Source organism: Diuraphis noxia, unplaced genomic scaffold (assembly GCF_037042655.1).
Source record: "Diuraphis noxia isolate RWA-SAM2 unplaced genomic scaffold, SU_Dnox_SAM2 contig0003, whole genome shotgun sequence".
Taxonomy (NCBI): domain Eukaryota; kingdom Metazoa; phylum Arthropoda; class Insecta; order Hemiptera; family Aphididae; genus Diuraphis; species Diuraphis noxia.
The window spans coordinates 29225670-29250967 of NW_028301713.1; the positions used below are offsets into that span (position 1 = coordinate 29225670).

The window sequence follows — 25298 nt, forward strand, 5'->3', positions numbered from 1 at the left end:
TTAATAATTTATTGGCCAGCATTCTGAGCATTTTTTGTCAGATTCTCCGGTGATCATATTAAACTGATCATATTAAATAAAAATGTTATTTGAGATTAGTTTGTACCTATGGTGTGCGGAAGAATCACAATGTAATACCTACATCGAAATGTATTAGTGCAGGGGTGGTCACTAATATTAATTTTAGGAGCCACAATAATAAAAGCTAATTCAAAACAAGCAACATTGTTAAGATATGTTTATAAAACATCTAGGAACATATATATTTTACACTACAAAGGACATTACTATTCAGGTTTACATTAAGGAATGAGATTTTTTCTTTTGAGAAGTACTTTTTATATTATATTAATTAATTTTACTCAAAACTTTGTGTTAAGAGCTGCATGAGATTAACTCAAGAGCTGCATGCGACCTGCAAGCCTCTGTGACCACCCATGTATTAGTGTCTTTCAGATACCCACCCACACACATGTTAAGAACATAATGATGTTAATAAAATAACAAATAAACCAGTAATTTTAATTGAAGTTTGAGTATTGCACATTTATTAATTGGTTGACTATATAGAAACATAGAAATCATTTAATCCAATTAATTTAATGTAGGTAAATAACTAGTGAGCACTTATTACAAAACTATCTGTCAATTAGTTAATTCATTAAAAATATTTCATAGAATCAATCAAAGAGTAATACTTTTAAAAAGTGATACCAGAACTTATATGATAGTGATAATAGCGAAAGCCTTAAAAATATTTTTCTGATACAATTAATAAAGTATTAGAACAAAGTTGTGAATTATATTCAAATTCTAGAGATTACCTAAAAATACAAGAATTAAATAAATCAATAATGGTATTAAATTAAATGTTTTAATTATTTAGAACATGATTATGTATTAAATTAAATTTTTAAAGCTCTATCAAAAATTAACTAGTATAAAGAATTAATGTCGAGTGACCCCCCCCCCCCCCCCCCGACCTCTTATTAAAAGATGTTTAACTTAGTTAAATACCACAGTTCTCTAGCAAATAATTTTGAAACTTTTAAAAATGTAGTAAAGAACCTAGAGAACAATGGCATACCTATTGAGAAACTGAAATCATTAGTTAAAAATAACATAGTTTAGCATTTTAAGAATTATTTATTTATCTGAGTTGTCCATAAAACACACAAGTTTAGATGAATAAAATAGCCAATCACAATAGTTAATAGTTTAAATGTATTTAGTGAAATTGAAAATATTTTGATAAAAATGCTAGGTCCCAATAGAAAATAGTTACAGATAAATTGAAATATATCTCACAAAAAATTAAGGAAATTAAACAATTAAAACTTACTTTAAGTGTAATGGAAGGAAATAAAAATGTTTATTTTGATATAACGCTAAATGTTTAGGTCTATTGGGATCTTTTAGGGGAAACCTACAAATCATCAAATACAAATAATAATCTGATTCATCTCAGATAGAGATAAAGTCTAAAAGTTCCCACTTAAAAAAATGTTGACAACAACCACGTATCTGTCTATTAGAATATCCGTGCACTGAACATGAGACTGGCATAATGGCAAATTGGCAGATATTAAATATTATTTATTGTAATTTAAAATATTAAATAATAATATTTAATGTATTAAAGTATTTATTACCTAATGGCTAGTACCTTGTACCTACTTCCTAATTACCTGCCCAGAAAACAGAATAAATCAATATTATTAAAATTATTTTTATTTGAATTTGAAATCTTAACTGATATTACTTATCTTAGCATTATCAGTATCCTCATGATAATAATAAATATAAACATTGCCTGCTTTGTAAATGGCGGCCGACTTCAATGTCAAGTGACCGAATCATCCCATCTCCACTTCAATATCGGCCACTACTAACTTACTGTAGTACAAAGACGGCTATCTAGTAAGTTGTTGTATATATCTATGGGTACGATGGTTACCTATATATTATAGGTATTATAATATAATATATAATATAATATAATATAATATAATTAATATAATATAATATATTATAATATATATAATATATATTATATTACCTATATATTACCTACAGCAAGTCGAGGGATATTTTTGATTTGCGGAGTGTAGCGATGGTGCCGAGGAGCGCAGCTGCGCTGTTCTTATATATTTAGTTGAATTAATCCTATAACCAATTATTCCAATGCTATTTGTTCCATATGCTACAAAATCATTTGTTCCAATATTCTCTTTATCAAATTAAATTTGTTCCAATAAGTTTTTGGGACAAAAGTTTTTGGAACAAATGTCTATTGGAACGAAATATTGTTGAACATGTAATACAGTCATTATTAAGAATTTTGAGTTGATAGCACGGATATAGATAGTATCTATATCCGTGGTTGATAGCAATGCAATCCGAACGAGAACGAAATTGAACGAATGAACGACTTTTTATTATTTCACAATCCGGATTGTTCGTTCACAGCTTTGAGCCGTTCATTTTGATTTTTGATCCGTTCGTTCGCGTACGACACATCTCTAATGTCGAGCAGTCGTTTTACGCCAAGAGGTTTTCCCAGAGTTCCGCTTCAGAATGGCATTGGGCGTTATATTTGTCAATTGAAAAGAATCACATTAAGATTTTGTAAGAGCAGTGGATCTAGTCGTGGAGTCCGTGATTTCATCGAAACAGATCTAATAAGTTTTGCACAAGATCACCCAGGCACAGCTTTATACTTGAAACCTCGCCGTCATAAGTCACCTTCATTTGTTGCTGAATATTTGAATGGTGAACGCGAAGTAATCTCTTGTCACAATTTCACTGCACAACAAACGATCAAGTGGTTAAATTTATACACCACCCGATCTGGTATACCACTTATGAGGTATGTAAAAATGTGGCATACAGAATGCCCTTCTATTCAAGGAGTCTGGAGTCCTTTTACAAACAAAGATCCTGCATTAAACATTACACAGTTTCCATCTGAGATTTTATCTAAGCCTGTATGGGAAGAAAAATCAGCAACAGAAGAGCTAATAGAAATGATAAAGAAACAAAAAATCAGTGATGAAAATGATGACAATACACAGAAAGTTCAATCAGCTCAAGTATAAATAAAAAATTTTCAAAGAATCGTTAGTTACATGATTTTATAAACATTTCTTACAATAAACTACTATTCTTTATTTTGTATGATTTTTTTTTTTTTTGTAGTAGGTAGTTTTCATAGTAGGTATTTGTATAAATAAATGTATTTTTAATAATCAAAATTTGTGTTACCTAAGTTAAATTAATAAAACAAGTATTGGTATCTACATTATAATTAGTTTAAACATAGATACTGTTTATTTTTAAAAACCAATTAACTAAGAGCATAGGCAACATAGAGTGGCTTCAACATTCTTACTGCTTTGTAATTAATATTTGCTTTTAGTTTTTTTTTAAAAAAAGAATAAGAATGAAAAAATCTTAGTAAAATATTAAAAAATTTTTATTTTTTTTGAACATCAAATAAGGTGAAGATATTATTTTCAAAAAAGTGATTCATGATAAAAGGATCATTCTGTAATTTGTATATTTGATAAAAATTTGAAAATATTTCTATCATTTTCAAGCGGATTGTACTTAATAATACTTTTTTATTAAGTTTAAGTAAAGTACTCTATAAAGTATAACTTGTGGTTAAATTCAGAGCAAAAAAAAAATTAAATAGGTATGTACTGAAAATTTCTTATGTAGACCTTTCATTCTTAATTGTTGTGTTATAATTTGGATGAACAAATTTAATCTATCATCTATTAACACCAATGTGCTAATTTTTTAATCTTTTGTATATTGAATGTGGTAAAAAGATGAGTTTTGATTGTTTTGAAAGATAGATACACCGGTACATGTCTTAATATCTTATTGGTATTTATTAGTATAAAGGTGAAATGTATTTATTTTAGTTGGAAATATTCAAAAAAAATATAACTAATTATTAATTTATTTGTTTATATTAAGAAGTGATCAGATTTATAATATGAATATGAAATTATACATAAGATTTTAAAATCTTTAACTTAAATTTGTTAATGGTTTAAATTAGCGTCCATGATGTAAAACAGGTAATAATATAATTTTTTGACTATTTTTAGTTCAATAAAACAAATTACATATTAAATTTAATACAAAAATAGTTAACTACGGTCAGTGGCGTATTTGAGGGGGGCGATCGCCCCCCCCCCTTCCGAGAGATCTTTGAAAATAATATTTTATGATTGTTGAACTTATAAGTGTATCTAAATATTTTAATTAATAAATAAATAATATTTTTTGGATGAGAAATCAGGATTACTGATTAGTGATTGCTCTTCGATACGCAAAGATGGAACATTTGGCCCGAGGACTGGGTGACGTAGTCGTGCCAAACGAATGATGGAACGGAACGTCACCTGTCGAAATGGTTACCTAAATGGTCACGATGGGTCATTTAGTCATTGTGATAAACTGATAACTTATCTGATACTTATCTATGAAATAATTAATTATGATATTTATGAAAATGTGTTCGACTGGTTTGAATGCAATAATATTTACATATTTGATATACAGTGAAGTCGCGATAACTTGAAGGGGGATACAATTTTACTTCAAAATATGTATTAGTCGAGATATTTTACTCGAATTTAGGGTAAACGAGGTTCTAGGGGAATAAAAAAAAATATCAAGTTGTCAAGTTTTTCGAGTTATCTCGACTGTATAAAGCCTTACTAACAACCTTGAAACAAATGTTTTAATTATTCGGAATGTGGCATATGCTTAATCGCTCTGTATTTAGTTTTTAGTAATAGTAGTTATATTCTCTCTTTGTTATTTTCGTTTACTACTCTCCTCGACTTCACACATCCACTTTTTGGCTTTTGCACTTCTTATTATTTATATCCTTATATTAGCCATATCTGCTACTTTATATTATTTTGTCAATAGGTTAAAAACTTGGCTGAGATCAAAAATGGGCCAGGATCGGCTTACAGGGTTGGCATTATTAAACATTCATAGATCTATAGAAATAAATGTTGATGAATGATGATGTAATTGATCGATTCACAAGTCTTAAAAAAAGAAATATAGATTTTGTATTGTAAATAAAAATTATTTAATAAAAGTGCTTAAATAAATAATAAAAATGCGTTGTTTTTTATGTCTAAAAAAAATGTTTTTAATTGGTGGGGGTGGTTTACTCCTCTTAATATCGCCCCCTCCTAGGTGAAAGCTCAAATACGCCACTGACTACGGTCACAAATATTTGCATTTAAATTAAGAGCTGATGTGAATATGTGATCACATTTAATTATCCAAAAAGAATGGTTATTTTTCATAGAGCCTAATTTTGATAATTCTAATCTTACAACAATTATTATAATTATTATATCCTATAGCATGGGTGACAAACCTTTTTTGATCTAGTGCCAAATTTTTGCAATGAAGGGTTTGATCATTTTTAATGTACCCAAAGTTTATAAACACTAAAAAGATACTTAATAAATATACCTAGTAACATAATCAATTTTACATATAGGAATATTACAACTTTTAAAATGTTAATAATTTATTTCTTTGAATTTTTTTCAAAGCAAAATTTTAAGAATAGCATAATTTTTCACGTGCCTTTAAAATTTGAAAAACGTGTAGTGGATTCGCCACCTCTGTCCTATAGGTAGGAACTTGAACATTTATTTTTGGAAATGCATGCAGATATTATAGTACCTAGTCTGATATAATGACTTCCGCTACCCTAATTATTTGTAATAACTAATTAATGAGAGATAAGATGTGTAGATTTATAGCTGATTTATTTCTAGTTAGAATCAGTTAAAATAAAATTTAAGAAATATACTCATGACAGAAATTCTGTAAAATCATATTTTTAAAAAAGTTGTTACGTTCCAAATTAATTTAACCAAAAAAAATATTAAATTTTCAAAAAATAAACTTCTTGACTTAGATAAATCTTTTTACCATCAAAATTGTTCTTGTAATCAGATTCACAAATAGGCTATTTTGAATTTATCCAACAATTTTTTTATTAAAAGTAATTTGTTTATTTTCAGTAGGTACTAAAAAATAAACATAAACAAAATGTATCATACATGTAGAGCTAGGGTCACTTAATGAAAAAAAAAATGTTTGTAATTTTAAGGTCCATTATATAACTTTTTATTTATTAGCTTAAAAGTTATTAAAGTTAAAGTTATTAGCTTGACAGTTTACAATTACATACCATAGGCGCCCACAGGGGGGTGCAAGCTGGGACATTTGCCCGCTGACTTTTTCAAAATATTTTTTTTAATTGAATGTTTTAAGATAAATTACTATATACTAAATATACTAATTACTGTATACTACAACAATTTTAAAGTATAAAATAAGTTGTAATATAATAAAATATAATATATTATATACGAGTATAATAAAAAAGGTTATTACTTATTATTTTAAAACACCTAGGTAGTAAAATTATAATATTTATCCTAAAATCCTAACATTGCCCCCCCCCCCCCCTAGAAATCATTGATATCCTAGTAAAGTCGTAATGTACACGATATTATTTTGCTTATTTGGTTATATAAGTTAAGAGGACGTGATACTCGCATTTGATATCTCCGTCTTACATGTGCGTAACATAACCAATATTATGCTCAGCAGATCACTTTTAACTCCGTCAGTTCAAAAATTAGAAAGAATTGACCTCTTATAACATTGAAAGGTAATAATATTATTTCGATGACCTCATGAGCTTTTTACTATATTTTAATTTTGAAGCAAGTTATAAAATATATAAAATTATAAATATTTTGTACATCTTAAAATACTTATAACTCGCTTCAAAATTAAAATATAGTAAAAATTTCATGAGGTCGTCTAAATAATATTCTTACCTTTAAATTTTGCATGAGTTCAATTCATTCTAATTTTTGAACTAACGGAGTTTAACGTGATCTGTTGAGTATAAAATATTAAAATTTGCAATGTTACACACTTGTTAGACGGAGACAAAACATGCGGGTATCACGTCCTCTTAAGTGAAAACTATTATGATGATTATCTTTAACTTTCAAAGTAAATAAGTCTGGACGAAAGTAAAAATTAAAACCAAGTGGTTGCTGCAAATTATATTGATTAACAATTGGTTTTTGGCGTACAATATTTATAAATTATAATAGATCATTTCTGATAATTGTGAAATTTGTATCTTTATATCAGAAAACTGCACCATAATATCACAGACTATATGAAAATATAGTCTGTGGTACTATATTATTCATTGGTTATACCATTGATTTAACAGGGTTTTTTTTAATGATTTTTTCTGACTGCACAAACTTATTCCCACTGTTGCGTTATAGTAGGGAATTTGTCTACGCTGACCAAACCCTACAGACCATTATCCGTTGAACTATCAGGAGTGGCTCTAGCCTTCCCCCCCCCCCTAACCGAAATAATAATAAACCGACTCAGAATCGGCCACACCCACCTCACACATGAACACCTCATGAAGAACCAACCACCGTCAGAATGCACCACATGCGGAGTAACCCTCTCAGTAAAACACTTGATGATAGAATGCCGATCAAATGAAGAAGAAAGAGAAAAACTAAATATGCCAACCAACTTACGAATTAATCGGACCCGACTGTCAGCCCGAAAAAATCATGTCATTCCTCAGGACAACCAAAATAGATAAATACATTTAATTAGAATAAATATAGTCAACAGCCCTTATTATTGTAATTAAATTGTCACCCAAAACATGTAAGTTTTAAGTAATAGTATAATGTAAATTATGTGTAAAGCTAATAATGGCCCATGTCGCCGAAGCTATAAAGATCAATAAAAAAAAAAAAACTACAAAACTACAAAACAAATTTTTTTAAATTTTTAAATCAATCTAAGGTTGTCGCACATTATAAATCGTATTACCTATTATTATTTATTATTATTTATTACAATTCAGAAATTATAAATATTTAAAAAGTTATAAAACAAATTATTAATTTTTAAATTTTTAAATTTTTAAATCAATCTAAGGTTAATCTAATGTCGTCATATATTATAAATTGTATTATTATAATTTATTACAACTCCGAAATTATAAATATTGAAAAAATTACAAAATAAATTAGAAACCTATTAATTATTTATTTAAATTAGTATTGTGCATTTAAAAAATAAGTACATTTTGTTGAAAGTCAGAAAGTTGTATTTGTCAGGGGGGGTGAAAGAAATTTCAGGGGGGGATTTCGCCCCCCCCCCCTGAAGTATACCTGGATTCAACACTGTTCATATTATCGTAAAATATTCCTTCTATATAAGTTAATTTAACACGGGTTACCTAAATTATTATTGTAAATTAAGAAATATAACTTAAATATTGTAATATTATGTATCACCTAAATGGTTGTAAAATATAATAGCCATCATACATAGAAAAATAAAAATCGTTAAAACTACATAATTACAAATATCAGTTGACGTGTATTATGTAAAACAATTATTGTATACATAAAAAAAAAATTAAAAATAGGTATAATATAATCATATCATGTACACTTCTTGGATTGTATTGAATTCCTAATAAACAGTATTCGGCTGTATTGTCGGGTAAATTTTTGATCACTTCGATTTCAATCGTCTTCCTGTGTTTTGTCAATCTATATAGGTACATATAACTAGACCAATCTATGAATTTTTCTCTCGTAATCCATCAGTGTGTTGAATCGTTGACATTAATATTTTTGGGAATTTGAGTAGTTTTGATGAAATATAGAAAACAGATTAAAAAAATATATATTATTTAGTATTTCAGTATATCAATGTAAGTTTTAAATGATTTCCTAATGAGTTACGTTTATCGATTAATAAGTCTATAAAGCAACAAGTAATAATTAAACAAATGCCGAATTCTGCAATATTCAAGAGTAGAATATAACTCGTTATCAATAAAACCATTTTATGACAACTATTTAGAACGTATAATAATAATAATACTGCGGTTGTAAGAAAATCGTTCGATGAGAAATCGTCGATTTTTAAGTCGTAAAAGTTTGAACTTTAAAAAATCATAAAAAAATGCAACTTTTGGTATTTTTATCGATTGCATAGCTTTTATTGCAAGACTGACGTGGTGACCGAAAAAAAATATTTCGTATTTTCGTAACGAAAAGCGTGACCGTTAGCACAGTTACAGGCACCCGACCGGCGGGCGTACTCTGTCCCGTCATAGAACATAATGGGACAGGCAGCAAATATATTAAAAAAAAATATTTTATTATTATATTAAAATAATTAAGATAGTAATAAATGATTAAAAATCAGAGTGACTGAATACTTTTCTCTCAGATAAATTAAATTTATAACTGAATAATGGTCCATAAGAATCTGCTACAAAATAATGGGACCACCATCGATGCCGTATTTTCAAATATTTGGAGGATATTAACTCTCAAATATATGCTTCTTTTTTAAAAGTTTTTAACCAGTTTGAAAAAAACAATTTAGAATTGGAAATATCAATATCGTACATAGAAATATATAATGACATACCTAGCATATGACTTATTACCAAATCAAAAAATATAAGCAATAAAAATGGTAAACTTGGAAAGTTTTTAAAATAAAAAAATATTATTTAAAATAATTAATTAAGTTGAAGAAATACATAATCTATACATACATATAAAATATATATATATTATATGTTTTCGATGATTTCGTTCGAGTATTTTAATGGGTAACAAAGTTGAGGATCAGCTATTTTATTATAAATCGTTGTTATAACACACGGTGTCTGTAAATACATGTACGTTTACGGTGTCATGGTACATTACACGACTTCGGGTTAAGACCTTAAATAAAAATGTAATTGAAGCAACTATCTTTACAGGCTGCGGTATGGAAGAAACAAGTTTGTCTACCAAGAATACCTGCTTTGACTCCATCTGACTACCACTTTAAATTCAAACGGCTACAGTTTCGCGTTAAGGTATGTTTTGCCATATGACAATGACAATTAACAAAGCGCAAAGACAGTCTTGGAAAGTGGCAGGAGTGGATTTAAGGAATGTTAACTGTTTCTACCATGGCCAATTATAAGTTTCTTATTAACGTGTAAGCTCTCCTGATAGTCTGCAGGTAATACCGCTTCCCGAAGGAAGAACCAAAAATATTGTATACAAGGAGGTATTATGAAAATGAAAAAACGTCTGCATAAAAAAAATATTTTGCACACAAAAATGTTACCAATAATATTCTAAAATATTATATAATTTACATTTAAAAAGATATCGCTTCCACAGCATTTCACACCTAAAAGGAGTTTTTCCGTGCAACGTTGGCTAATTTAGCTAATAATGATTTATAAATATATTTGATATAATTTAGGAAAACTGTGAATTTCGCCTTAAACAAAATATAGGAGACGTCAAATTTAAGAATTTAACAGTTAAATTATCTTAAAATAAATACATTTCATCATGATTTAAACTAGAAGAATATTTAAATTTTTTAATTTTAATATAATATGTTCAATGATGTTGTAAATTTAGAGATTTAATTCAGGAAAATAGCAATTAACCTCAAATTACTATACTATTATATATTTTACTTGAATTAATAAAAATTATTAATTCAAAGAAATATTATTTTTTTGTTTTGTTTTGCCGACTTGCAGATAAAATTGAGCAAACACTATTTTACTCATAGCCAAGTAAATTCCTTGGGTACCTAACTCAAAAGCTAAAGACTTTAATCTTATGGTAATTAACGGGTTTTTACTGTGGATGAGGGTACGGTTGGCTTTGAATACTTGTATATTGTTTCGTCACTTAAAACTCGGGTGGTCACTTATCTGACAGCTAGCTACGCCGGCTGATTCTTGACCTTAGAACACGCTAGATACTGTTGCCAACCACCGTGTCACACCTCGCTCCGATATCATTTATTTGTTAGCTATAAATCGCTTACAAGTTACAAGTATAATACAACTTATAGGGAAAATATTTTACACCATTATTTTTAACATAAGGATAATCACTATGTAGTAATGGTAGAGGTTCAAAATATTAGTTTATTACGCAATAATATTTTCGACAATAAGTAACACCGGCCATTCGGTTTGTGTGGCAGTTACGTCGTTATGCGTTTTTTTGTGAGGCAGATATCGCCACAAAGAACCCGGGTGGTAACCCATCCGGGAGCCTGCGACGCCGAACGATATTCGACTGCTATACACATTGTTACATTATTCCAATCACCTAGCCACCATAAAATGAACTTAATATCGACCACATGCAATTTAATATATTTTTATTTTTATTATTATTTGTATTTATATAATTATATATTTATACCAGTTTAAAAATCTTGCTCAATTTATCATGATATGTAACATTTGTGAACATTGCTCATTAAAATTCTTAATATAGTGAGAATTGAAAGATATATAATAGTATAGTAATGTAGGTCGCCGGACACATCGTTATTGAAGGAAATTAACTAGCTGATAAATATGCAGCAACAAGCTCTGTATGTAAAATTAATTTTGGACCCACCTAAGTTGACCTTAAAAGATACATAAATTATATAACCAACACCAGATGGCTCAATACATGGAAACAACAAAACACCAAACTTAACAGAATCAAAAGTAGTACCTTCAGGTGGATAACAGCTCTTTAAACAGAAAAGTAGAATCGGTACTTAACAAATTGAAAATAGGACACACGCAACTTACACATGAGCATCTAATGGCTAAGGTAGAACCCCCTCATGCGAAGTTTGTGGTGTCCAAATATCAGTGAAACACATCATAACAGAATGCCTAAAATACCAAATACCACCAAGAACGATAGAACACCGGATTGGATACGACCCTCGACATCGCATTGGGACCCAATGCTGCAGTGGAGAACAAAAATATGATTATTTTTTTTAAGTCAACAGGCCTCTATATTCTAATATAATTTAATGATTCACAATTATTTTCCTCTTTTTTTTTTGTCTTGTATATAAATATTAAGAAACTATACTGTTATTGTAACCCCTTAAAAAAAAATTCTGTTAAAATCTTAAATCTTGCAAACATAATATTACTGAATGTAACTAATGGCCAAGTAGCTGCCGAGTTTTTAATTGATGAATAATAAAAAAAAAAAATAGTATAGTATAGACAGTATAATATAATTTATAATTTAAATTTGGAACTTACTTCTTAGATTAATATATTATTTTTTATATTGAGTGTTTATTAAGAAAATATTTGTATAAAAAAACAAGAGAAAATTTGAAGGTACACAAATTAATATAATTATGCCAAATAAGTTCATATGTGCATTTAAGTTAGTTTTGTCTTTTAATTAAACATATTATATTAAGACCCTTAATCTAATATTAAGCCAATTAACAATTATGGGGAGTTAAAACTTAAAAGTAAACGTAGTATCCATTTATATACGCTATCAGGTTTTATAAAATATTGTTACTTAAAATTTTAGAGCGAACAAGATGCATGATATGGACCGAGTACTTCGGCTGCTCAATCAAATATATACGATGAAAATCAATTATCCGATACAGTAAGATGAGCATAATTGATTAATGTCTTTTAAATTTTTAAATGTTTTTGAGAAATACTTATTAATTTCCTATGTATTTATTCTTGTAAATGATCAAAATTATTGCGTATTTCATTAAGAATTGTAATTATGTAATTTTTTCAGATCGTGCAATGTTCAAGTACTGAAATGCCAACTCTGAATTTACCGAATAATGAAATATTACCACCGCAGGTAACACATTATTAAAATTCTCTCAACCATTATTTGAGATTTCTCATTATTTACCTAACTATGTGGTATAAATCAAGAATAATATATGATTTACATTTAGAACTATTACCTACTTCATATATTATTTTACTATAAAAATATTAAAATTTTAAACTTACACACATCAATTTCAGCCTCATTGCCCGATGATAAATATAGAGTTAGAAAAAACATCCATAAACCCGGTTGCACTGCTGCATCAACTTATACCGGGCATTAAATATGAACACGAAATTATGCGCAAGACACCTACAACTATTAGAGTTGAAACTACAATACATGGAAAACCTTTTTATGCACAAGGTATTTTTTTAAATATAGTAACATACTTCAATTAACAACTGATATTTTTAATTACAGTTTTCCATCACTTTAAATATTTCATGTACTGTAAACTCAGATAAATTGTTTTGTACAATAATCACTTATTATTGGAATTCATTTATATTTTGCAGGACCAACAAAAAAACATGCAAAAAATCTAATCAGTATTATGGCTCTGTACCTACTATTTTTACAGGTATAATTATTTAAGATATTCATTACATATCTACTTTTTTCATTAATAAATACATAAAATTATTTAATTTCGGATATAATCATGCAATTTGTGTAACAAAGGAATGGAATCCTCCACTTAAATCATTCATAAGGATCTTATAAGTACACAAACGCAATATCTAATTTACCAATCGTATTGTTTTTTTTTACATCAAATATTCATCATACACAGTGATTTAGAGACGCAATTTTTTAATTTTAGGTTTATGTTTTTCTAAAACCTTATAATATTTAATTTGTTCACCTGTATCATACATCCATACTTACATATTTATTCCACGACATTATTTTGAGTATGTATTTAGAAACTAAATAAATAAAAGTTCTTTTTCATATTTTATAAAATTTGTTAAATATGTTATGTATTACTGTAGAACTCTTTGGCAGTTTGATCCTTCAACTGGGCTCATATTGCTACACAAGATAAAAATGCGCATACAATTTTTTCTCAAAACCTCAAAACAAGAATTATTAGATTGATCTATTGTCTTAATAAACATGCACCTACGTTTCGTTAGCAACGTGATGGACTCGATATCATGTTAATCGATATTGTTCTACGATATATTATCGATATATCGTGAAAAATGTTTACTATTTACCATACATTATAATATATATTTTTTACATACCTATACGAATTAATGATCAGCCATCGGAATTCTATTATTTCCATCCTGCTGCAGCATGCTTAGTATGCGACTTCATTCGGGCACATTTTCACTGCCGTAAAAAACATATTACCCTGGCGGCGTCGTTTCCGCCAAATATTCGTCCAATGAATGACTACCACCAGGAAGTCACGCTTCCGCTTGACCTGAAATCTTGTCCGTTTCCGCAGAACCGACGCCGCCGACGTCCTATCACATCGTCTTTATGCCACTCGCCATTTGTCAAAGTACAACGAGTCGCGCCAAAAACGTATTGGTACCATATGGTACCGTCGTCCGTTGTGACGGATTCGATGCCCACGTTAGTAGTCACCGTGTCGTTGTCGTCATACGTTGCTCAATGCGACCAAAAAGCTGCAGCCTGGCGCCCGCCCGTCTAGCCACCAGAGCGTCTCGTCCGTCAGTGGTGACCGAACGTGCGCGCCACGGCCACGAACCCGTCGCGCCGCGGGTGGCCGAAGAACGTGCGCCGCGTACCATACGGGCCCTTTCCCCTATTCTTCGCTACCTAACGTCGCCGTCATCCTTCCTAATGCATTCGGTCAAGGGGTGTTTCAACTTCGTGAGTAGCCGATGGAAATTGGTTCCGGTGGCGTGGAGCGCGAGTGTTGCTCACTGATCCATCCAACCGACTCACTCACCGAAGATGTTGAACACTCCCGCTCCCATGGCCGGCATGCTCTCTTCTTACACGTCCTGCACCGCGTCGCTCAGCGGTCCGTACTCAGAAGTCGCAGCGGACGACGGATCCCCACAAGCAACCAGTAACGTCGGATCCGATGACTTCTGCTACGACGTTGTCGATGTGAGCTTCATGGGTAACGTTTTCATCGGGATTCTCAATCATATCGGTGACGTCATCTAACGCCTCCACTATACCGGAATCGATGAAATTACACCAAACGTTTTGTACAACGTCGTAATTATTTTATCTTCGATGTTGAAATTAAATTGCTGGTTGATCGGAGTCATTTTTAAGTTTTGAAATTTTCGTGCGGATAATACAACATAAGAAGAACGCAGAATTGCAAATGATCTAAATTTCAATACCTTTCGAGTCCGAGAAAATTGAAAAGCTCCAGATGTTTATTGTTATTACCAGCCAGCGAGTGAATTCGTCGTCTTTGTTTCGGCCAGCATTATATTATAGCATTACGGACGTTTTTATTTTTAAGAACATTATATCGTTATTGCTTATTAGTTATAATTTTGTAACGAGGATTTCGGACGTTTTGATTAGTGTTATTGTGTACTAGCTATACTTATAAGTGGTCTTTTTTTGCATATTGACACGGTGCATCGATTCTCAGATTCGGTACTATGTCGTCGAGTGAATATCGCACCCGCCAGAGACCAGATCAGGTCTCTTATTCGGTTTGCGGCTATGCAGTGTATATGTGCTGAGTCCTAATAACGGCCTCGTTTTGACGAGTGTCTTCGCTTCCGTAGACTGTAGTAATCCGTTATAGATTCTCAATTCGTCGTTTATTTCAAGTTGATGTTGAAGGTAGAGTTGATGCCGTTGTTGGCGAAAGAATGAAATGCTCCATAAATGTGATCGGTTTATATACAGTGTCCCGCACCTACTTGTAAACAACAGCTAGGTGTGCCGCCGTGTGTAACTGTATTTACCGTCAGTACGGTGTGCCTCGCTACAATTTTGGGGTTTTAGTTGTGATAATAATATTTTATATTACGTCACGGTCTCCTGACTCCTCTATCCATAGCCGTGTTTGTTGGGAATGTAAGATGACTAGAAGGATTTCAAATTCGACACTTAATCCTTACGATGGTTTCTTTTTGTCCCGAGAAGGACCGTTTTATATGGTAATAAATGATCCGTTACAATATATACTGTGAAACTTCTATATAATGAAGTCAAATAAGCAACCAAAAAAATTCGTAATATGGAGGAATTCGTTAAATAGAATTAAGTATTTTTTTCAACTTTTTCTTAAATTTAATTATCTATGTATACATATACTTCTATGTTGTACATATTATAATGTAAAAAACAATAATAAATATTATATTAGAGTTTAATATTAAGTTTTTAATTTTATAATTCAAAAGAAATAATTTGTGAATTATGTAAAAAAGTAATAAAAAAAGCGGGTAACTGGGTACCGCTCTGCTGTACATTAGAGGGTGGGGTGGACCTCTGACTAGGGTAGGTTAAATTTGAATGCAATGATATAAGGTATGATTGTATATTCGTATCTACTGTTTCTTTTTACATAAAATATCCATCATACACAGTGACTTAGAGACTCAAGGACTAAGTTAACACTCAACGCCTATATTAACTTTTCTATTTTTTTTATTATGAGAATAAAAAGTGCTTTAAAAAAGAATAATTTCGATGGTCTTAAAATTGTTGTCGGACAATTATTAGTTCCGTATTTAAATATAAGTCACGTTTTACTCTTGACATCATAAAATCACAACTTTCGTATCTAAAATACATGTGTGGTATTTATTTATCACGACTAAAATAACTATAGGGAAAAATTAATTTAAGGTATAATTAATTATAAATTAAAGGATATTCTTTGATTAATATTTAGTTATACTTTAAATTAATTTTTCCCTATAGTTATTTTAGTCGTGATAAATAAATACCACACATGTATTTTAGATACGAAAGATGTGATTTTATGATGTCAAGAGTAAAACGCGACTTATACAAGGTTAGGTTAGGGGGACAGCTCCCCGACTTACTCTCCGTTCTGCATTTTCAAAATTGTTGGGTACACTAATTATCTCGAAGGGCATTAACGTTTTTTGAATTTTGAATTTTTTAAATGTTAGATTTATTCTTTTCTAAAATCGTATGATTTTTTCACCCGTATATCTATTTTTGAAACCACTGTTAACTTTTGATTTTCAAATGGTAACATATAATTAAAATATCATGAATTAATAAAACCATTTTTTTTTCATACATTTACGTGTTAACATTTTTATTTTTTGTTGATTGGTTTGTGAGATCCTCAAAGTATAAGTGATTTTTATTATTTTTCTAATAATTGTAAAGACCAAGAGCCAGTGAGAAATTCGATATCGATGAATTCAAGTTAACGAAATAAATAACGATTAATTAAAGATTAATATTGTATTTGAACTCTAATTATTTATAAATTTATCGACTAATTGGATTATTTTGTTACCTTGAATTCAGCGATATTAAATTTAGGTTTAATTATTGGAAAAATAGTAAAAACAAATAATACTTTGAGGAGCTGTATTTCATAAACCAATCAACTGAAAATAAAAACGATGACACTATTTTACCATTTGAAAATCAAAAGTTAACAGTGGTTTCAAAAATAAATATACAGGTGAACAAATTAAAAAATTATACCTACGGTTTTAGAAAAAAATAAACCTAAAATTTAAGAAATTCAAAAAACGTTAATGCCCTTTGAGATAATTAGTTTAAAACATCTTACATGGATCACCCTGTATTTAAACACGGAACCAATTGTCCGTAAATAAAAACCGTTTTTAATTTTATAAAGATACAGAGTGATTCAAGAGGCGTAAAACACTCATTATTTATAAAAACTATACTTTTTCAAAATTTTAGATACATGCTGTTCTAAAACTATATAAATTTTTAATATTTTCACCCTTATATTTATTAGGTGAACCACTATCAACTTTCGATTTTTAAATGGCAACATATACTAAAGTTATCATAAATTAATAAAGCTATTTTTTAAATACATTTTTACGTTTAAATTTTCATTTTTCGTTAATCCGTTGACGAGATATAGTCTCCCAAAGTTGGATAGTTTTGGGGGTGGTGTTTGTCCTGTGTAAATATGTTTACCTATTTTGGGGCACAACTTAGTCTTAACTATCGTACTTACTGAATTTATTTGAAAAGTGTATTATGTTTTACGCTATAAAGTACAAAAATCCCAATTTATACACAAACACCACCCCAAAACCATTCAACTTTGGGAGACTATATCTCGTCAACGGATTAACGAAAAATTAAAATTTAAACGTGAACATTCATTAAAAAAATAGCCTTATTAATTTATGATATTCTTAATATAGGTTGCCATTTAAAAATCAAAAGTTGATAGTGGTTTACCTAATAAATATAAGGGTGAAAAATATTAAACATTCATATAGTTTTAGAACAGCATGTATCTAAAATTTTGAAAAAAAAAGTAAATATTTTTTATAAATAATGAGTCTTTTACGCCTCATGAATCATCCTGTATAATATATTATATACCTAAACGCCATTAAAATTTAAATAATATAACAGTCATATTATGGTATTATTTATATGAATTAAAATGTACCTAAATAGCTACATCAATATTTAAAGGCGAGAAATAATCTGGGGGTGGGGGGATCAGTGTTGTAGCGAACCTGCTAATCAAGAGGTGGTAGTCTCTGAATTATTTAAAGGTTGTAGGTGGATAGTTAACAGTAAGTTTACTATCAACTAGTACTTTTGTGTTGACCGTGACAGATAATATTTAAAAATGAAAAAGTCGATGACTTTTTCGAAAGTTGTGTGGATGGATAAGTGGTTAGAATATAAGTAGACTTATCTCTGATGAATATCAAGTTCGCTATATCACTGCAGGAGGTAAATTCTCGGTGGGCTATTAATGATACGCATATTGTTCGTCATTATACGACTGTATAATGTGACGCCCATATTTTTGGGTATATTTTGTACATTTTTTAGGCATATAATGATGTTTAATCAAGTATAGTTTAAACATTTTTAAAGCATATATTAAAGTTTTTTGGAGCATAAACATCCGCCCTTTAATAATAACTAATCATATAATTGTCGAGCTATAATAGTAGTTGTATATCGAAAGCTACTATTAATAAAAAATAAATACCTAACTTATATATTTATTATTATTATATTTTTAGAAAAAATATTGTTGTGATTGTAAGCGTTTAATTTCGTCTTTCATTAATTTTAGTATTGGTTATATATATTGTACTATTTATTCTTGTGTTGTAAACTGAATGCGTAAATATTGTGGCATTGTAGTCGGATCTAATATTTAGATGGTATAGGTCTATATACGGATCAAGGATATTGTACATAGGAATTATTATACTATGCATCTTGCAGTCAGGTATACAATATAATCGTGGTAGATATGGGTATAGGTCTTCTCAGAGTTCACGGGAACCGGGTCTTATATGTGTCCCTCACTCCCTCATGTAGTCGTGTTTGCCTACAAATAACTTCTGTGCTATCTTACAATAAAAGTATCTAATATAATATTATTATATGCTTGTTGTGTGACTTGAAATCGATTAACATAGGTATTGCACGGACGTACGACCCGGAGGCTGTCGTGGCAACGTGATCTGTCGAATTCCGGGGTGTATACCATATATTACGATTATACTATAACGGAGGATGATGATAATAATGTTCTATTGTATATAGCAAGGCCAAATACATAAATATTGTGTTGCACACAAACACTCGTCAACGACCTACACGCGTGTCAGACTTCATAACATTATAATAATATTATTTACCTATCACATAATAAGGCGTGTAACATAATTTTACACCATATATTATCTGGAGCTGAATTTAACAATTTTCTAAACTGAAATCACGTTTAAATATTATGTCATATATATAATATGATCTTATAATCTAATAATAATCTTGGTACTCATTGTTTATTTGCTCGATGGTCTTTAGATTTCTTGTAAGATATGCGTTTCTTATTTTACAATAAAATATTCAAGTTATATATAAGTATAATATAGTTATATGTGTTTTATATTATACATAACGAACTACCGCTGTCGCATTTGTTGAAGTGATGCATTTGGATATATATTTTTATTTTTTTGTTTTTCTTTCTGTTGCATACACACAAATAAATCAGAAGGTCCCTTAAGAACCGCTTAAAATGGGTTAAACCCGGAATATTTAAACTTTGCAACGTGGTATCAAGAGACGTAGCGAGAGTCAGCGAAGGGCACCACGTCAAAGCACCGGAAACCAACATGAATGTAGTTTTGTAAATAGTAATACAAATATTATTTATAATCATTATGAAAATGAAACACATCACGCGACCATTTGAAGTTTTATTTCTCGTACTAAATTAACTGTTATTATCACTCATATCGGCCATATTGTATCCGTATTATTTCAATTTTTTCATGATAATTTGGGACCCGTCAAAATATTATAAACACTTACAAAGGAGCCGCGAGATGAAAAAGTTTGAATTTCTCTTGGTTTAACTATTAAGTTTAAAAGGTACCTAAGTATACTATCATATACAGTGGCATATTTAAAAGGATGGTGATGGGGGTTTTCACCCCCCCCCCCAAAAAAAAAATAAAAAATATATATATATATTTGAAAACGTAAAATTTTAAACATATCAGTAGGTATTAGGTAATAAAATAATTTTAGTTTGTTTATTCTATAAAGAATAATGAAAAAACAAATGTGATCCTGTAATAGTTTAATTGATCTCAATAAATTAATAAAAATAATTTTATATTAATACTAATTTATAAAATTATTTCATTATTATGACACCCCCCCCCCCCTCAAAATAAGTTTATAAGTACGCCACTTATCGTGTAGTACGCTATACTTACCGCTCTTTAGTGTAGTATGCTTCCTACTAAAAAACTTAAAGAATGGTTTACCGTACTTTACCTTCTGATCATTGATTAACAACAATTTGTTAAAATAAAATATTCTCAATGCATTGTTGATGATCATCAAGTATTTTAATACGTTATAAATTAATTGGTGTGATTTTTTCATCTCAGAAAACTTCAAATCAATATCGTCTTATTGTGCTTTAAAAGACGAGCACCTATTTTAGGCTTTAGTTGACGGTTTAACAATAAATATGTTGCTTAACACGACAAGGTCGAAGAACACAAAATTGACTAAAATCATTTGAATATCTAATTAATGTAAGTTGTCTTGGATCTTGAATAATCTTTGTGGATGTATCGTACAAGTTATGACGATACCTTAATAGCAAAGACATGTAATACAAAACAAATAGCTATTATAGTAAATTGTATTACCGTTGTGGTATGCGGTTAATCTTAATCTTAACTCAAGCGTAGTGTTTGGGATATGAAATACTTCATTTCAAACGTTTCATTTCGAAATATTTCACTATGTGATGATGAAATATTTCACACAAAAGCTTAAGATAATTGAAACTTTTTCTAATAAAAATATTAATGATGATTATTTATCAATATAATAAAACCAAAGAAAATCATCACTTATGAGTAGAAGTTGGTGATTGTTTTCCTTAATATTATAAAATTTATTATGAATGTAAGTTATGACAATTCTACATAGAAATAAAACTTATTTAAATAAAAATAATAACAATATTATAATACTGAATTAATAGATAGCATTTTACAGTATATGTATAATTAATTCGAATTTTGATGGGTCCACCGAGTGTTGGACGTTTGAAAAGTATATGGACTCACTTTGCGTAACAATTTCTGGTAGTTTTTTTTTTATTTTTTTTGAAGAATGACAGACACGTTGAACGAATTCATTTTTAATGTTTTTTTTGAAAAGGACTACAAACGCCACGAAATCTTTTTATCCAATAAAAAAAAACTAACAATCCTTTGGCATATTTAATTATACTACGTAAAATATGTCTGTGGCAATGCTCGAATATTGTAATAGTATATGTCATAAATTCAATCATCTTCAATCAGACTGTTACCTTGTACCTGGAAATGCAAATCACGTGTTTTTAAATATTCTTGTGGATATCATAATAGCAGTAAAATAAATGTTCACGAACACAAGTTGAACGACTAAAAATATAATATATTATTTATTAAGGATCGATCTCGTAACAACATTTTAATAATAGGTAATGATAATGAAAAATACACAGTCATCGAAGGTAATAATAATATATAGTCATTGAACGATATAATACTTTTATTAATATAATTTAATGGCTCGATCAGTACGATCTGTATGATGGGTAATAGGAAGGTGACTGTTTGTAAGCGGATTTGTACAACGGGGCGTCCGGGTAAGCCAACGGCTCGGCCGCGGCTGTCGGGTAAGCGTCATCTGCGGCGTGCTGGTAGACCGCGGCCGGTGCCGGACGGTAAGCGGCGGACAAGGATGGCTTGTAGGCTGGTTTGTAGGACGGCCGATGAGCGGGACCGGCGGCAGCAGGTCGATAAGCGGGACCGGCGGCAGCAGGTCGATAAGCGGGAGCCGCGGCAACAGGTCGATAAGCGGGACCGGCGGCAGCAGGTCGATAAGCGGGAGCCGCGGCAGCAGGTCGGTAAGCGGGAGCCGCGGCCACGGGCCGGTAAGCAGGAGCCTCCGCGGTCGGGTGACCCTCCTTAGACACGACCGCGTTGAAGCCGTTCTCCTCGTCAGCCGTATAGTCCACCACGCGCCTTGTGCCGTCCGGTTCGACCACCGTATACTGTCCCTTGACGTAGTCGCCGTCCCTCACTTCGGTCTGCGTCTTGTAATCGCCCGTGTACGCGTCGGACACATCGTACGCAAAGTTGTATTTTGGAGGCGTGGCTGCTGCGTGTTCGTCGTCCGCGGCCCCGCGTCCGTAGTAGTATTTGTTGTGACGGTAGTTATTGGGCTGTGACTGAGCGGCCGCTCCGTAACCGTACACCGACAAGGGACTGCTCGACGTCATCTGCAGCAGTGATGATGTGGTGATGACGACTACGACCAGCGACCGCAGCTGCTATAAAAAAGAGCAAAGTCATAAGGGAAATACACAACTATGTAAATGTCACGACGAGTGCTTTATGTATTACAATGTTCCTAAATATTATATTATATGTTATTTTAAATCAATTCGAAATACGTGACACACGGACTTGTGCAATAGGCGATTCGTATACTTATTTGCAGTGCAAAACAATAGTAACACACTCACAAAAATCGATTTATAAGGTCAGATAAAAATTAAGAACGCTAACGCATTATATGGTCGGGTAACACTTTTTATTGAAAAACACTGACACATTGTACTATTTTATACATATCAGACAATATATGCATAAAGTCTAGGTATTTAACTACAATATAAAAAAATAGGAAGTCACGACCAATTATAAGCTAAATTTTTAACCATAATAATATAGGTTTAAATACCATCATATGCTACATATTATCTGATAGAATAAATTATGACTAGAATTATTATATTACAGCACCAAGTAATGTTTGGTTGTTGCTTAATCTGTACCTACATTTAAAAAAAAAGCTGATTATTTTTACTTATTATTTATAATAGAAACATTTTTCATTGTATTTTAAAATATAATTCAGTTATAATTCATAAATATATTTTAACACCTAGTAATTTTAGGTTGTTAACAGATAACTTGTAAATTTAAAAATTTTATTTACCTATATAGGCTATAATACACTATTTATCTATTTATAACATCTCTAATTTACTTTTAATAATAATAATACAAATTAAATTATGTTTCAATTTCATCAAACTATTTAACAATATATTATGTACTTAATATGTTTACATAATAATATATACTTTATGAATGTAATAACTAATAGTGCCTACAAAGTTCAAAGTATCCGCGTTCTGAAATGCACATTTTCACATGTCCGTACAAAGTGTCCACTTTATGCATTTTAAACAAAATGCAGTTTACCTACACGACCGCCATGACTTTAAACACCAATAATTTCCACGTACATTCAACGATAATTTATATACATTGTATAACACTATACATACCTATTACCTAATATATTGTATATCATCTACTCACAACTTCGACATAATATATCACAGAAACTGATATGTAAAAAAAGTGTTTAAAAAAGTAAATATATTGATTTAAGTAGGAAATTTTCAAGGAAAAATTATACCTATTATTTGTTTTTATTTACATTAATTTTTTAGTGATTAAAAAGCAACAATGTAAATGCTATTTAAGCTCACAATCGATAATCTTCAATATTATCATTACCTCTGAATCTAATTATTAATTATATATGTTGAAAAAATAAAATACTTAGACAAATGCAATTTATTCAATATATATTTGTAATTTTATGAAATATAGGTATAATATATCGAAACGCAATGAATATTCCTAATTCGTATACAAAATAGTAAGCACTATTAGAAAATGAAACGAATTTAAATTTTTAAATTTTAGTGAATGCGAAAACACATTTTTTAGGCCAATAAACTAATACATCATGGCAAGGTATGTACATTGATTTCAATCGTTGTCATAAACTTACCGCGTAGGGTGACATTGCAGTAGTATATCGGCGTTCCTTCTCAATAATAATTTTTAGCTTTACGTTCAGAACTTTTGCGAACTGACTGCATGCGCGAGTGCTAGTTTATAAATATGTCCGTCGTATTGTACTATATATGTAGGTATAGCAGTTGTAGAAAAACGGTTATAATATGTATTGTATTATATGTATGGACGAGCGTACGCTAGTTGAAACACTGAAAGCGTACGATCATCCGGCGCGTATTTATACATAAAAAAATAACATGTACGGGAGGCCTACTGCAGCATGCAGTTCTCGCAAGACGACGAAAGAAGGAAAGAAAGAGGTAAAAAAAAAAAAAACGAAGGACTGCACGCGAGTGTGTGGTAGGTACCTATGAGCGCGTGGCCTCGGGCTTTATCCCGGCCCCGAGATAATATAGTACTTGTGTGTGTGTGTGTGTGTGTGTGTGTGGCACTATGGCTGTATACGGGTGATAATAATATAATAACAAAATAATTGGATTCCTACAGTTCGCGTTGACCGCCACGCTTTAAACAAAATTTGAAGTCAAACGTCGCCGAATGTGCGTGAGAACGGCCCTCGTTATTATTGCTAGCAAGATAATAATAATATGATAATATGATAATATTACAAGATCGTAATATAGATCGTTGTAGGTTTCGTAAGCCACACACCGTATATTACACATATATCATATATACCACGGCTGATGCACTTTTCAGCTCCGTATAATACACCTACCGACCTACCTTCACGTGTACAAGATGATTTACAAATCATGCTTCAACCCCCACCCCCCACATTTTCATTAATTTATAAATTTATTTAAATTATAATTTTCATTTGAAAAACAGAAGTTAGTATCAATACAATAAGTATCTAAATATAGTAAGGTCTTTCAATATATTT

At 30.4% G+C, this 25298-nt stretch overlaps 2 protein-coding genes across 3 annotated transcripts; one reads left to right on the forward strand and one right to left on the reverse strand.

Annotated features, from left to right (window-relative positions):
- The first annotated feature begins 2363 nt into the window (after nucleotides 1-2363).
- On the forward strand, nucleotides 2364-3170 carry mRpL43 (mitochondrial ribosomal protein L43). Its single transcript, XM_015517960.2, has one exon. The coding sequence runs from the start codon at nucleotides 2526-2528 to the stop codon at nucleotides 3096-3098; it is 573 nt and encodes a 190-aa protein (XP_015373446.2). The 5' UTR covers nucleotides 2364-2525; the 3' UTR covers nucleotides 3099-3170.
- Nucleotides 3171-21920: 18750 nt separating this feature from the next.
- On the reverse strand, nucleotides 21921-24621 carry LOC107168520 (uncharacterized). Of its 2 annotated transcripts, none has more exons than XM_089224385.1 (2): nucleotides 24384-24621; nucleotides 21921-22839 (listed from the first exon to the last, which is right to left on the reverse strand). In XM_089224385.1, exons 1-2 carry the CDS (start codon nucleotides 24396-24398, stop codon nucleotides 22084-22086), a joined length of 771 nt encoding a protein of 256 aa, XP_089080511.1. In that variant the 5' UTR covers nucleotides 24399-24621; the 3' UTR covers nucleotides 21921-22083. The 2 variants fall into 2 exon arrangements, with proteins under 2 accessions (XP_089080511.1, XP_089080510.1); XM_089224384.1 differs by having other exon boundaries at nucleotides 21921-22842; nucleotides 24384-24620.
- Between the last annotated feature and the right edge of the window lie 677 nt (nucleotides 24622-25298).